General features: G+C 31.5%; 2 protein-coding genes across 2 annotated transcripts; both read left to right on the forward strand.

The window, feature by feature from the left end:
• Window positions 1–2,821: 2,821 nt before the first annotated feature.
• On the forward strand, window positions 2,822–6,042 carry LOC110795721 (thiamine thiazole synthase, chloroplastic). Its single transcript, XM_022000736.2, has 2 exons — window positions 2,822–3,995; window positions 5,616–6,042. Exons 1-2 carry the CDS (start codon window positions 3,078–3,080, stop codon window positions 5,772–5,774), a joined length of 1,077 nt encoding a protein of 358 aa, XP_021856428.2. The 5' UTR covers window positions 2,822–3,077; the 3' UTR covers window positions 5,775–6,042.
• A 2,047-nt stretch (window positions 6,043–8,089) lies between these two features.
• Window positions 8,090–8,714, forward strand: LOC110795737 (2S sulfur-rich seed storage protein 2). Its single transcript, XM_022000756.2, has one exon. The coding sequence runs from the start codon at window positions 8,268–8,270 to the stop codon at window positions 8,712–8,714; it is 447 nt and encodes a 148-aa protein (XP_021856448.1). The 5' UTR covers window positions 8,090–8,267.
• The last annotated feature ends 4,763 nt before the right edge of the window (window positions 8,715–13,477 follow it).

Here is a 13,477-nt window from a genome sequence, read left to right on the forward strand (position 1 = left end):
CAATGTACGATGTGCGAGTATTAAATTTGCATGAAATCTAAATTGTATTTGCAGACAATCTATAATAATAAAAAAAAGAGCTTATAAATATTTTCTATTTAAAAATTAATGATGGATAAAATATGTTGTTAATGTCTTATTTATTAAAAAAAATTAAACAAATAAGGGTACAAATATTTGATTGTGTTCGTCTCCGTTCATCACCCGTGTCAAATATAAAATTATTCTCATCCACCCTATATTTCGGTAGTCATACTCCTCTAATATTCCTTCACCGTCTATTTCATTAGCCTATCACTTAACACCTACCTCCTCCATCTATTTTATTCGACTATAAATGACTTTGAGGCGGGCGGAGCCTCCACAACCGTACCCGCGTAAAACTTTTATCCCCTCCACCAACTGTAGGTATGGTACCAATTAAACCCCAATCCCATTCCTGTTCGTCTTAATTATAAGATACGAAATTAAATTCATCCCAATTAACTACCTCATTACCCGATCATTTAACACATACCCGCACCATTTACTTTATTAAGATAGAGATGGCTTTGAGGCGGGGAGGGACTTCCACACTCTTAACCACCTAAGATCTTACCCCCTTCCTCGCCACCCATGATAGGAACAATAGTACCAATCGGGCCACCCCACCCAATCTCTTTCCTGAAGGGTAAAAAATATAATTCATCCCCGTTCAATCACCCTCTCGTGTATCTACACCAGCCTCAAACCCACCCCCCAATTCAACATTTTTTGTTTTGGTAAGAGAATTTTAAATTTAAAACTCTATTATAGAGTCTTCTACAATTTGATTGTCTGATTAGAGTAATTGAGTAAATGAACATTTCATTATAATATGTAGGTTAATAGTTTTCTTTTTTTGAAAGATTCGCGATAAATTCGTTCAATGATAAGAGAGGTGGGCGAGGCTAATAAAAAATTTATGCATCCTCGTCCCGTCACCCTCTTAACCCAAAACAATCCGCCCCACTGACAATCTTTCGTCCCTATATTCGTTAAATACATCACTTTGTCTTTCATGCATCTTACTTTTGAATATATTGACATAAGTTTATTATTAAAATTGATTTCATTAGCTATATAATATTGATGAAAAGATCTAAAAGTGACATTAATTAGAATTGGATGAGGGTTCGGGTTCTCAAATCCAATAATTCAAACTCGCCCCATCACCAAGGTGGTCTGGTACACGTTTTCCTCATATCTATTCACCAACACCAAATATCTATTTATTAGACAATATTAGTCAATAATCTATCTTTATCTTCGTCGTTAGAATAAATTAATTAAGTCCGGACTCTCCCATATCAAGTGTGATGCATGATTTATATATCAAAATGTTAATTTTACACAAAATTTTATATATATAAGGAATATTTCAATCCTTTACATTAACATAGAAAAATTATTTTGTCGTTGCAAACATATTAATAATAATTTTATTACAATATAAGATACTACGTACAATATAATAAACCCTTAATTATAAGGTATAACCATTATAAAGTTTATGTTGGCTTATGGAGTTAGAAATTAAAATCATCTTTGCCCCTTCATCCCAAATATGATATAATATGATACATTATTAGTAGATCAAATATGCTTACCCACTTTATTCGACCAAATATTCATTAAAAAATGACATACTACACCCTCTTAACTTAATTGACCCATTTAAAATTTTATCTTATTCATCAACTTTTAAATCGAACTTAATATAAATTGTAAAATACAAAATTAAAATTTTACTAAGTTATATGTATGTCTATGCTCACCTGTCTTATTTTGTTATATCACAAATTAATGTTTTCGTAATATCTAGTTTTGCATGTACAATTGCATGGACATAATATGAAGCATATCATTTGGTTCACATATAATTTGTATCACCGTATGTCGTAGTAATTCCATTTAATTTTTACTAATTACTAATACATAAATTATAAAATATATTTTTAGTTTAACAACAATATCTTTTAAAAATATACTTTGTAATAAGGTGTTGAACTGAACTATATCCTCCTTATAATTTATTTGTTTAATTAGGAAAGGGAAAAGAGCCGAAAATATTCTTAGTATGTTTATTATCAACAGAATCTTTAGATTTATAATGAAAATCAATAATATTTTTTTCCTTAATTAAAGTGTTTTAATTATTATTTTTTAATTAAAAAAATGAGGAATTAATGAGTGACATTTGTCATCACCACATTGATTTCCTCTCTTTTAGTATAAGAGCAAGATTAGCGGTAGTCTGAGCAATAGTCTGAGCAATAGTCTTATTGAGTATTAACTTAAGACCTCCCATTTAAGTTGAAGAGTATGACAAAAGTCTGAGCAAGAGTCTTGGAATTCCAAGACTCTACTTAAGACGTTTAAATAGCACATTCAATCTTAATTATTATTATTATTTATTCTTCTTTATTTTATTATTTTTATAAGTTTGAGGAGTATTGAATGGGTACGAGGGGTGAAGTGAAAAATTAAGTAAGTCTGAAAAGGTCTCAACAAGAATCTGATTAATTGAAAATAAATAAAAATTAATAAAAAGATGACGTGAAAGTCTTAGCTTATACTAGCGCTAATCTTGCTCTAATATATAAATAGATGGATGTTTCAAGTTGCTTAACCGTTAAATAGTTCAATTAATTTATTTTGGTCACACATTAAACATGACAGTGTTACAATAAATAAAAATGTTATTTTGGTATGATATTGGGTACAAAAGTTAGTAAATTAAAAATTCTTAACACTAATAAGATATTATTAGAATGAAAATACAGTATGAAAATTTCAATATAGTCGTAATTATTTTTTGAAACAGTATATTTTATTTAGGAAGAAAGAGTGAAAGAGCAGTTAAGATTTTTTAGGGATGATTGTTGAAATCATACCATTCACTCACATATAGGGTGATTTATTTGTTTTGCATTATAATTTTTATATTGAATATTCATTAAATCCCCTATAAAATCCATCACTTCCCTTGACTGAAACGCACATTTATTTTTTCTCTCCTCTCTAAACCTCTTTCCTTTCTACTAAAAAAAATAAAAATGGCTTCAATGGCTTCCGCCGCCCTATCTTCCAAATTAAGCAAGCCGGTCTTCCTAGACTCGGCTGTCTATGGAACCCCTTTAACCACCCCAATCCACAAATCTATCTACTACAAGCCATCCACCAAGTCTAGCATTTCCATGTCTGCCGCCCCAGCCCCAGCCCCAGCCCCACTCCCGTACGACCTTAACAACTACAAATTCGACCCTATCCGTGAATCCATCGTGGCTCGGGAGATGACCCGGCGTTACATGACCGACATGATCACGTACGCAGATACCGATGTGGTCGTGATCGGGGCCGGGTCAGCCGGGCTTAGCTGTGCTTACGAGCTGAGCAAGAACCCAAACATCAACATAGCCCTCATTGAGCAATCCGTGAGCCCTGGAGGAGGAGCATGGCTCGGTGGCCAGCTTTTCTCCGCCATGATCGTCCGCAAGCCTGCTCATCACTTCCTTGATGAGCTTGAGATCGATTACGATGAGCTAGAACACTACGTGGTTATCAAACATGCTGCCCTTTTCACCTCCACCATTATGTCAAAGCTTTTGGCCCGACCGAATGTGAAGCTATTTAACGCTGTTGCGGCTGAGGATTTGATCGTGAAAGGAGGCCGTGTTGCTGGGGTTGTGACAAACTGGGCACTAGTTTCAATGAACCACAACACACAGAGTTGTATGGACCCAAACGTGATGGAGGCTAAGGTTGTGGTTAGCTCATGTGGACATGATGGTCCATTTGGTGCAACCGGTGTGAAGAGGTTGCAAGATATTGGTATGATTAAAACTGTACCAGGGATGAGTGCTTTGGACATGAACCTTGCTGAAGATGCTATTGTCAGGTTGACTAGGGAGGTTGTTCCTGGTATGATTGTTACTGGTATGGAAGTTGCCGAGATTGACGGCGCTCCACGAATGGTAAATCTCTTTAATCTTTTTATTTTTACCTATATCATTGCTCATATTTATCACTCAAATTTTTTGTGTGTGTTAATGTTTTATTAGTGGTGGACGGTGGTACTAGACATTTCGTCATTTCTTGTGAATAACTGGTTAAATATTGTGCAATGTATAACATATTGCATACTAAATCGTTTGGCACACAGGATGCAAAATGATTTTAGTTGAATTTTGATCAATAGGTCAAGATTAAAATTATAAATTAGATACGGTTAATATGTGTAGAAAATTACGGTATTCAAAAACTATCCCTAATAATTCTTCAATTTTTTTTTAAAATTCTATTCGTCTCACATTTATGATTTAGTTGTTCGTCCAGAATAAATGCCCACATTTCTAGGATTAGGAAAGTCAAAATTGTTACTTTTTCTACTCCATATAACACTAACAGATGGCCGGGAAAAATGCAAACAATGGAGTAATGGATGTTTTTTTACTTATTATTTATTTTTACACATTTTTTGCAATCTGATGGAAAATTAGATGTTCATTCCGAGAAAAACATATTAACATATTTTGTTATACAGTAATTGTTCTGTTGAGTTATTTGGTCCTCTTTAAAATAAAATTAATCAGGTCAGTTAAATTTAATGAAATCATTTTTCAAGGCAATTTCTTATGAACAATTGGTTAAAGGTTGTATAATGTAAACTGGATTGTATACTGAAGAAACACAATTTTCAAGCACACTAGTATAGTACTACGTAGTATATAGTGATACTTTTATTAACTTTTATAAATTAGGTGAGTACCTTCGACTTAGATTTCGTATATGCTTTTTTTATTTTATTTTGTCATTGAAGAATCAAGTGGAATAATGTGACTCCACTAACATAAAAAATAAAATAAAAAAGTGAGGCATGTGACTAATGTGACCCACCAATAACTAAAAATTAAATTAAGAAAAAGGATAATTGTGAAATGAAATTTGTTGATATTCACTAAAACCATTAATTTGCTATAGTTGTGGGGTATAATCAAATATGGATGAGAATCATCCTCATGATTTAGCATCTTTAAAGAGAGCTACATAACCAAATAAAGGTAAGGTAGAAACCAAAAGTTCTATAAAATATCTGTTTCTCACATGAATAGACAGGCATATTCGTTGTTTGACACCAATTTTTAAAATTTACCAATTAAGTTAGTGGTACCATCCACCTTAACTTTCCCATGGTAAAATAGAGATTTTAAAACTTTTTATGTGCAAAATTTAGTGAAATTACCAGGGTAACATTAGAAAATTTGGATTGTGATTAATTTGGATCGAGTCTTCAATGAGATGGTCTGACAAAGACTTTTTCTTTTCTTTTGATATGATCCGATTTTTTTAGTTTATGGTTTGAATTTTTTTTTTGGTCTGGTTTGGTCTAGTATGAATATTTTATGTGATTGCTTTGCTTTTTTTGTGGCCTGATTTGATCTGAATATTTTTAATCTGGTGAGTAAGGAATAAGGATAATTTAGATTTGAGTTTTGGAAAAGTTTAATTTTCCGAGATGAAAAGTGATTATTTTTTCCCCTCTATATTTCAATATTGGATGAAGAATTAACATGTATCCGAACAATAATTTGCAGGGTCCAACTTTCGGCGCTATGATGATTTCAGGACAAAAGGCGGCCCACCTAGCTCTGAGAGCATTGGGCCTAGACAATGCTCTAGACGGTACAGTAGCAGAGCCCAAACCTGAGTTCACTCTGGCTTCTTCTGAAACAACAGACGTTGTTGATGCTTAAGTAAATGAAGGCCCAAACCCAACCCATACTATGCCTAATGTTGCAGAAGGCAAGGAGAGTGTAATAATATGGGTGTTGTTGATTCAACCCCCTTAATTAGGTCATTTTGTGTGTTGTAAATGCAACTTTCTTTAGAACCTTTCATTTCTTTTCCTAAATGGTTAGTACTTTGGTCCTTTTCTTGATCAAAATCCGAGCATTTTGTTCGTGATTTATGTTTGAAACTTTCAAGTGACAATGTTATATTATGGGGGTGTGGCGTTTGACACGGCCGGTGTTCTAACTTTTGGGAATATATGGTTGTTAAGATTGATGACCAGACAACCGATATTACGTGACATGAGCCATGGACTAATCGTGTTTACGGATGTGGTTATGTCAACCCACTTCGTTACAACCATTCACAATACGATACTAGTATGAACATTTTGGCTCAAATAAGTACCTTTTTAAGGGCAATCAGGAATGATATCAAGTTGGTATGAGTTTGAAACTTGATTCTTAATGCCACGCGTTTGGTTTAGTTTAGAAACGAGTTTCTTTTTTGCTTTTTTATTGATACCTTAAGTAAAGGTATGAACCCCCCCTCCTAGGTTTCTACACCCCGATCATACCTTAAAGGTATGAGGTATGAATTTAAAGCACTTCAAATCATCAACCAAACACATTGTATACTTTTCAAGAAAAAAAAACAGATAGTATATCCACCCCACCAAAAAAGAAGTTTAAGGGGGCGATTGACTCGCACAATGGTATAGGGTTCGAACCAGGATTGATATCAAAATGATATGATTTGGGACTTGATTGTTAATACCATGTATCTAATTCATATTGAAAATGAGTTTTTTCCTTTAATTTAATACCTATAGTAAAGATATGAGCCAAATCCTCATACTTTGAGGGTTTGAGATATTGATTTGAAATTCTTAAAATTAACCATCAAACAAATAGTATGGGCTTAAACCATTCATACCTCATATCTCATCCCTATAATTTTGAACCAAACACTGAAACAACCCCTAAAGCATCGTACATTTGGCGTAATATGCAAACACCTCAAAGACCTATGTAAGAAACCAAGTGCCAAGACAAGTTTGGTTCGTATCGTAACAAAATCACATTTCCTATGTAGGACATGCATTACTTTTTTATACCACTCCAGACCGGTTCAGGACAAGCCCATAGACGTATTGTTATCGTACTTGATGTACATAGTGAAGTGGGCCTCATTATAAGAAATTCAACAAGGCCCATTATCGTGTAGCCATTGACCTATTGGCTATTGTAATTTGTAGCCCCGGCTTCTACCGCTCTTACTGAAATGTATCATGTACGTAGTATACGGAGTATTTGTTACTTTGTACAATTATATATCTTCATAATATGTTGGGTAGGTTAAAGATGAATATATAGATGATGCTAATAGGTTTTCTTAATCATATGCTCCGTAATTAAAGATTGTGCATGCACTTGCGTGTCCTTTACTACGAAATACTTTATCCGTCCCATAATTATAGTTATGTTTTAAATTTTCACTTTCTATACATAGAGTACTATATTGCTTTGAAAAGACAGCAAAACAAAAATATGTATTATATTTCACTATCCATGATCCGGACAACCGTATTGGTAGACTTTTCATTAATTTAGTTGATAATTCCTTTCAATTAAGCTGTTTGTTTAGATAGTTTCACAGTATAGACCTATCTCCTCGTTGATCATGAATTACTAATTCAATATGTTACTCGTTCTAAATAAAGTAATAAATAGACAATGAAATCCTTAATTAGGATAATTATATTCAACGCAATTCAGAAGTAACCATGAAAGGAAATCAACTCAAATCCTTGAATTTTGAATTGAGAGAAATATCGACAAAGACCCAAGTATTCGATCACTCTATTTCTTAGAGTTATGGACTCAATTCAATCGATCTTCAATACAAGAGTACTCGATCAATATCTACTTACGTAGTATTAAGCAATCTATCAAAGGGACAAAAGGCCGGTGGGTTCTATGTTATTCAGACTCTCATTTCACAATTCACATCAATCACCCGTGTCGGATCCTCGACCCTTGTTACTCAAACATGGATATACGGACATTTCAACACTTTTACTTAGGCCAAAATCACACTTCATTATAATTATAATAGACGAGTTGGACATTTAAGCACATATCCACATGCAGGTTGATAATTTAATTGATTCTCCTGAGATAATACGAAATCAAATAATCTTAAATTAAAATTTAAAAATTAAAATTGGAGAAGGCCGGGACCATGCATATTAATACCATATGTCCATAAATGTACATAAGGGCCAAGAAACCAAGCTTTGGTGGCTGCTAATTACAATGTTTACCAACCACGTTTTCTCCATGCAAGTGTCTCTAATTATGTATAAATAGTAATCCAATAACGTAGCAAAATTAATCCACTTTTATTCAGCCAAAAAAGAATTAGAATTTCAAACCTTAGCTTGTAATAAACAAATGGCAAGCAAAGTTGTAATCCTAGCTGCCATGATGGCAACCTTGGTGGTAATGACCCATGCCACCATTATAACCACCGAGGTCGAGGTCGAGGTCGAGATCGAGGACACTGCCTCAGACCGAAGGATGAGCACTTCTAGCCAGTGTCGCCGTGAGTTGCGGTCGCAGTGGCCGAACCACTGTGAGCAGTACATGATGCAAGGCATGAGGAGGAGGTCGTACATGATAGATGAAGATATTAATCAAGGGAAGCAGAGCAGACAATACTTTGACAAGTGTTGTGATGACTTAAGGATGATGCAACCACAATGCCAATGTGAGGCCATGAAGATGATGATGCAAGATATGGAGATGAAGCAACAAGGACATATGATGATGGACAAAGCCATGAAGATTCCTATGATGTGCGGCACCATGCAACGCCAGTGCCCTATGTCTTACATCTAGGATGGTCAATTGGTCATCATCATCATCATGTTGAGGAAGAAGAATAAAATTAATTAGTTAAGTCTAATTAACTACTTAAGAGAGTATTAGTTATAACTTATAAGGCCTGGTTTTAATTAGAGCACATCGTCGTGTGCTTTGATGTTTTCTTTATGCTTTAATTTGTTATTGCTTTTAACTGTATCCTTCGAGCTTTATCCCATAAATAAAGTTAAAGTTGGCTCGTTCTTGATCACCATATATCATAGTCTAACATTTCACAGGTTATTTTTACGCATATCAGATATGTGATATGTGAGAAAACACACGTATCAACTAAAAGACAAATAGCTAAAAAACAAAAAATGAAGTACCATTCATTCATGTTTAGGTGCCTGCGAATTGCGATTGCACTTACATCAAATAGTTATGTTTATCTCTGGGCATGTTGTTCATACACCAAAGTCTTAATTTTCTACTCAAGGCTCCGACACGACAACATGTCGATTGAATAGGTTTTAAATAGTTCCAAAAATGTGGCCATTACAAGAGCAAGACTGTGTGTTGGCCTGGCCTGGGCTAGCCCAGCTGGGAAAACACAATATATTTATAGTTTTATACTCGTATGTTAATCTTCATCAATCTGCTTGAAAAATAAGGTTGTGTTATCAACTTTATCACCCGGAGTGTGCCGCGATGCGTGTGTGGATTTTAAAATGAACGTATGCTGACATTAATAAAATTAAAATTTATTAACTTAAAATGACTATTTTTTTCCTTCTTCAGAAAGTGTCTTAACCAATGATATAGTACAAATTCCAAGATTTCATCACAAATGGCTAATCGAAAAGTTATGAAAATGTTATCAATCCAGTGTGTGATTTTTGTCGTCAAAAATGATAAATCTCAATAACACAACTTATATTTTTTATTTTCTTAATTTATGCATGGATTCGGGATTAAAATATATATACTCATATGTATCGACTTCAAGAGAAACAATGGTGGATTTTTTTTTACTCTTTTTTTTTAGAACTGTTCAGACTCCTATTCCTTTTACAGAAAATCGAATTACAAAAGTGATTTGAATAGTTTTAGTTTTCTGTATACATAATAGAGATTTTGGAAATTATAATAAATTTGTAATATTATTTGATTTTTGTGTGTCTTCTTTTAACTTTTATTGACGGATTTTATTGTTTTTGTGAAAGAAAATGAGATATTACATGCGGGGCTGGTTTCCATATTTTTTTAATTACTTGCTTTTATGTTCGTTAGATAAATTATTTAATTCTTTGTTGACTTTCAATGTAACATTGCCAATAGGAAAACTTCTATGCATGAAATTATTTAGTTTTTATAAATTACAAACTTGCATTAAATAGCAAGTTTTTAAAATTACTAAAATAACCAGCTTTTAAATTGTCGAGGGTATTTTAGCCTATTCTATAGGGGCATCAAAAATGTCATTTACGAAAAATGATCTCAGGAATTCCCTTATAAAATAGGGATGTGAATGAATCATAAGCATAACATAATAATCCGGGAGGGATCGAGAGATTCAAACTTGTAATCTATTGTACATAGAACCACAGTTTTAGCCACTAGGCCAATACATTAATTTATTGGTATAAATGTATTGTATTAGTGACATGCATGATGTGTTAGTTCAGATAACATGTAATATTTCCGACACCAAACAACGGTTTGGGCTAGTGGAAAAAATTTCACCTTTCAACTAAAAGCTAGATTGGGGTTCAATCCCACTAGGGGGCGTACTTCAAACTATTTTGTCACATGCTCATATTTAAACAAGTGAAAATTTTATTTTTCTACCAATGTACTACATCCGTTTCAAAATGATCTTTACATTTTCCGTTTTAGTCCGTTTCATAATGTGTTTTACAGTTTGCTTTATTCTATTTGTTGATATGAAAAATTACTATCTTACCCTCTTCTTATCCCACAATTTTCCACTTACTTTTTCTTACTTTATTTATTTTTTTCTTACGTCCACTCACATTTTTACAAATTTATCTTATTTTATCCATATTTTATTATATTCAACCAACTTTTTCATTTTTGTCTTAAAATTTGTGCAAATAGTAACCGTAAATCTATATATAATATACTAAAAGAGAGGAAATCAATGTGGTGATGACAAATGTCACTCATTGATTGGCCTCTCTTATAGATATTAAAAAAATTAAAAAATAAATAAAATACTTGATGCTATAATTATTTTGTTAACTTTTACTTCGAAAAGAATATTTGATTCTCTTTTCCTCAAAATAAAAAAGATTTCAATCTATACATAGAATATTTTTTAAAATTATAAATATTTTTTATATTTGGTAACAAATATAACCAATATAAGAATAATAATATTATCTTTTTTATATTTGATAACAAATATAACCAATATAAGATTATATTTTTATAAAAATTTAATCCATTGTACGGAGTACATAGTATGACTTTTATAAAAAAAATTAAAAGTAGTCTATTTATTTTTATTTCGTACTTATATAGTTTGAATACAAATAAATTAGAAAATTAATCAAGTATGAATAAGAATGTAATAAAAAAAATTACAATCTATATATATATTATACTAAAAGAGAGGAAATCAATGTGGTGAAGACAAATTTCACTCATTGATTGGCCTCTGTTACAGATATAAAAATAATATAAAAATAAAATAAAATACTTGATTCTATAATTATTTTGTTAACATTTACCTCAAAAATATATTTGATTCTCTTTTGCTCAAAATAAAAATATTCCATTCTACAGATACGGAATATTTTTTAAAATTATATTCCTTTTCTATATTTGGTAACAAATATAACCAATATAAGATTATCTTTTTATAAAACTTAATACATGCATTATGCCGAGTACGTAGTATGATTTTTATAAAATTTCAAGAGTAGTCTACTTATTTGTATTCCGTACTTACATAATTCGAACACAAATAAATTAGAAAATCAATCAAATATGCATAAGAGTGTATAAAAAAATTGCAATAGTACTCTATAATATTTTAAAAGATAAATGCGATAATTATAAAAAGTCATCTATATTACTATTTTATACGTAGTATATTTAGGAACTAAATGAGAAAATTATAAATGTCATCGATTGTACTATTTTATACGTAGTATATTTAACAACTAAATTCTATAATTATCATCACCATTAATAATAATATTTTACTACTTTAAGAAAATTATGTAACTTCTTTAAGCATGAGCAAAACTTGTTTAATATAATATCTACTACATTACTATGTAATTCCTAAATTTTTTAGATGCAACTCTTTGATTTTTGCACTGACTATTATATTCACACATACGTCTATTTTTTCTATTTTTTGGTGATTATATTCTATGATGAACATAGTCATGTACTCCGTAGCATTTTGGTGGATTGTCTAAATACTTACATAGTACTACCATTTTTTTAATAATGTTTACTAATTGATAATTTAAGATATTAATAATTGAAGTTACTTACTAATAATCGTGAAAATAAAGTGGTTTATCCAAAAAAAAATGAAAGAAGTAGTAAACAAGAAAAATGATGCGCGACTAACATGTAGTCCTCTCTACATAAAAAATCTCTTCCAAATATTTTAGGCTAAACAATTGACTTTATTTTAGTTGACTTTTAACAAACATTTGTATACGGAGCACTATACTAAAAGAGAGGCAAAATGATGTGTAGCTGACAAATGCCGCTCTTATTTGTCTCTTTTATAATATCGGTAACTAACCTATGTTAAAATAATTAATATACTTTGTGTATATTTTACTTAAAATGTTCTAATTACGTATGCTAATAATAGTTTATACTACGAATTATTTAGTATACTCCGCATATAAATAATGACTAAATGTAAGTACTATCAAGTTTCGTTTAGAAATTGTCATATACCGAGTAATGATATGTTGGAACGTTCCTTTGATCGTTTATTATTTGTAATCCAATGAATTTTTTTTGCATACAATTCTAATAACTAATATAGTAATATTATAATAGTTTAACTTGGACTATCAATTATATTATTATAATACTATCAACTATTTAAGAATTTGTGGCATATAATGAATACGGATATGTATAACAAAAGGTAACTATTGATTTAATGTATTTAACAAGATTGTCTCAAACATTTTATAGGCCCTTTGTTAACTAATTAACAAAATGAGCCCCCTAGCCATATAATCTCTTTAGCACGAAGCTTATACTTAATCTTAAATGTCAAAAATAACTTTTACCACATTCTGATTATCGTAACATTTTTATACGGAGCACGGATAATAATTTGTTCGCTCATATTATATATTGAAGTCTTAAGAGCATGTTGATTGAAATTTTAACTAATATATCGTAATCAACTATGTCCAAAGTCATATGATCTACATGATTAAGTTTCCTTATTATTAATATGTTTGCGATCAATTTTTTTATATAAATTAATGTAAATGATTGCAATAACTTTAAAATTCCGTGCAAAATAAAATTTATGTATGTAAATGGTGAATCACACGTGATATTGGGGCGGGTTTGGATTTTAAATTGGTCTGTCGAAAAAGTGAAATATAAATGATTGACCAATGTTGACTAACAAAAAGAGATTTTGGTAGATGGGTATAGAGCTAGCAAAAATTGACCCAACCCACCAACCCAAATCGAACTCAACCCAATAATAAAGGGTTGGGTCAAGATTTTCAACCCGTTTAATTAAATGGGTCAACCCAACCCAACCCATTTAATTA

Source organism: Spinacia oleracea, chromosome 4 (assembly GCF_020520425.1).
Source record: "Spinacia oleracea cultivar Varoflay chromosome 4, BTI_SOV_V1, whole genome shotgun sequence".
Classification (NCBI taxonomy): Eukaryota; Viridiplantae; Streptophyta; class Magnoliopsida; order Caryophyllales; family Amaranthaceae; genus Spinacia; species Spinacia oleracea.

What these genes read in the sequence shown, in the direction of transcription:
- LOC110795721 (XM_022000736.2), top strand. Translation starts at nt 3,078, where the DNA reads ATGGCTTCAATGGCTTCCGCCGCCCTATCTTCCAAATTAAGCAAGCCG. An exon ending in TTGACGGCGCTCCACGAATG is followed by an intron (nt 3,996 to 5,615) that starts GTAAATCTCTTT and finishes AATAATTTGCAG; the next exon opens with GGTCCAACTTTCGGCGCTAT.
- LOC110795737 (XM_022000756.2), top strand. Translation starts at nt 8,268, where the DNA reads ATGGCAAGCAAAGTTGTAATCCTAGCTGCCATGATGGCAACCTTGGTG.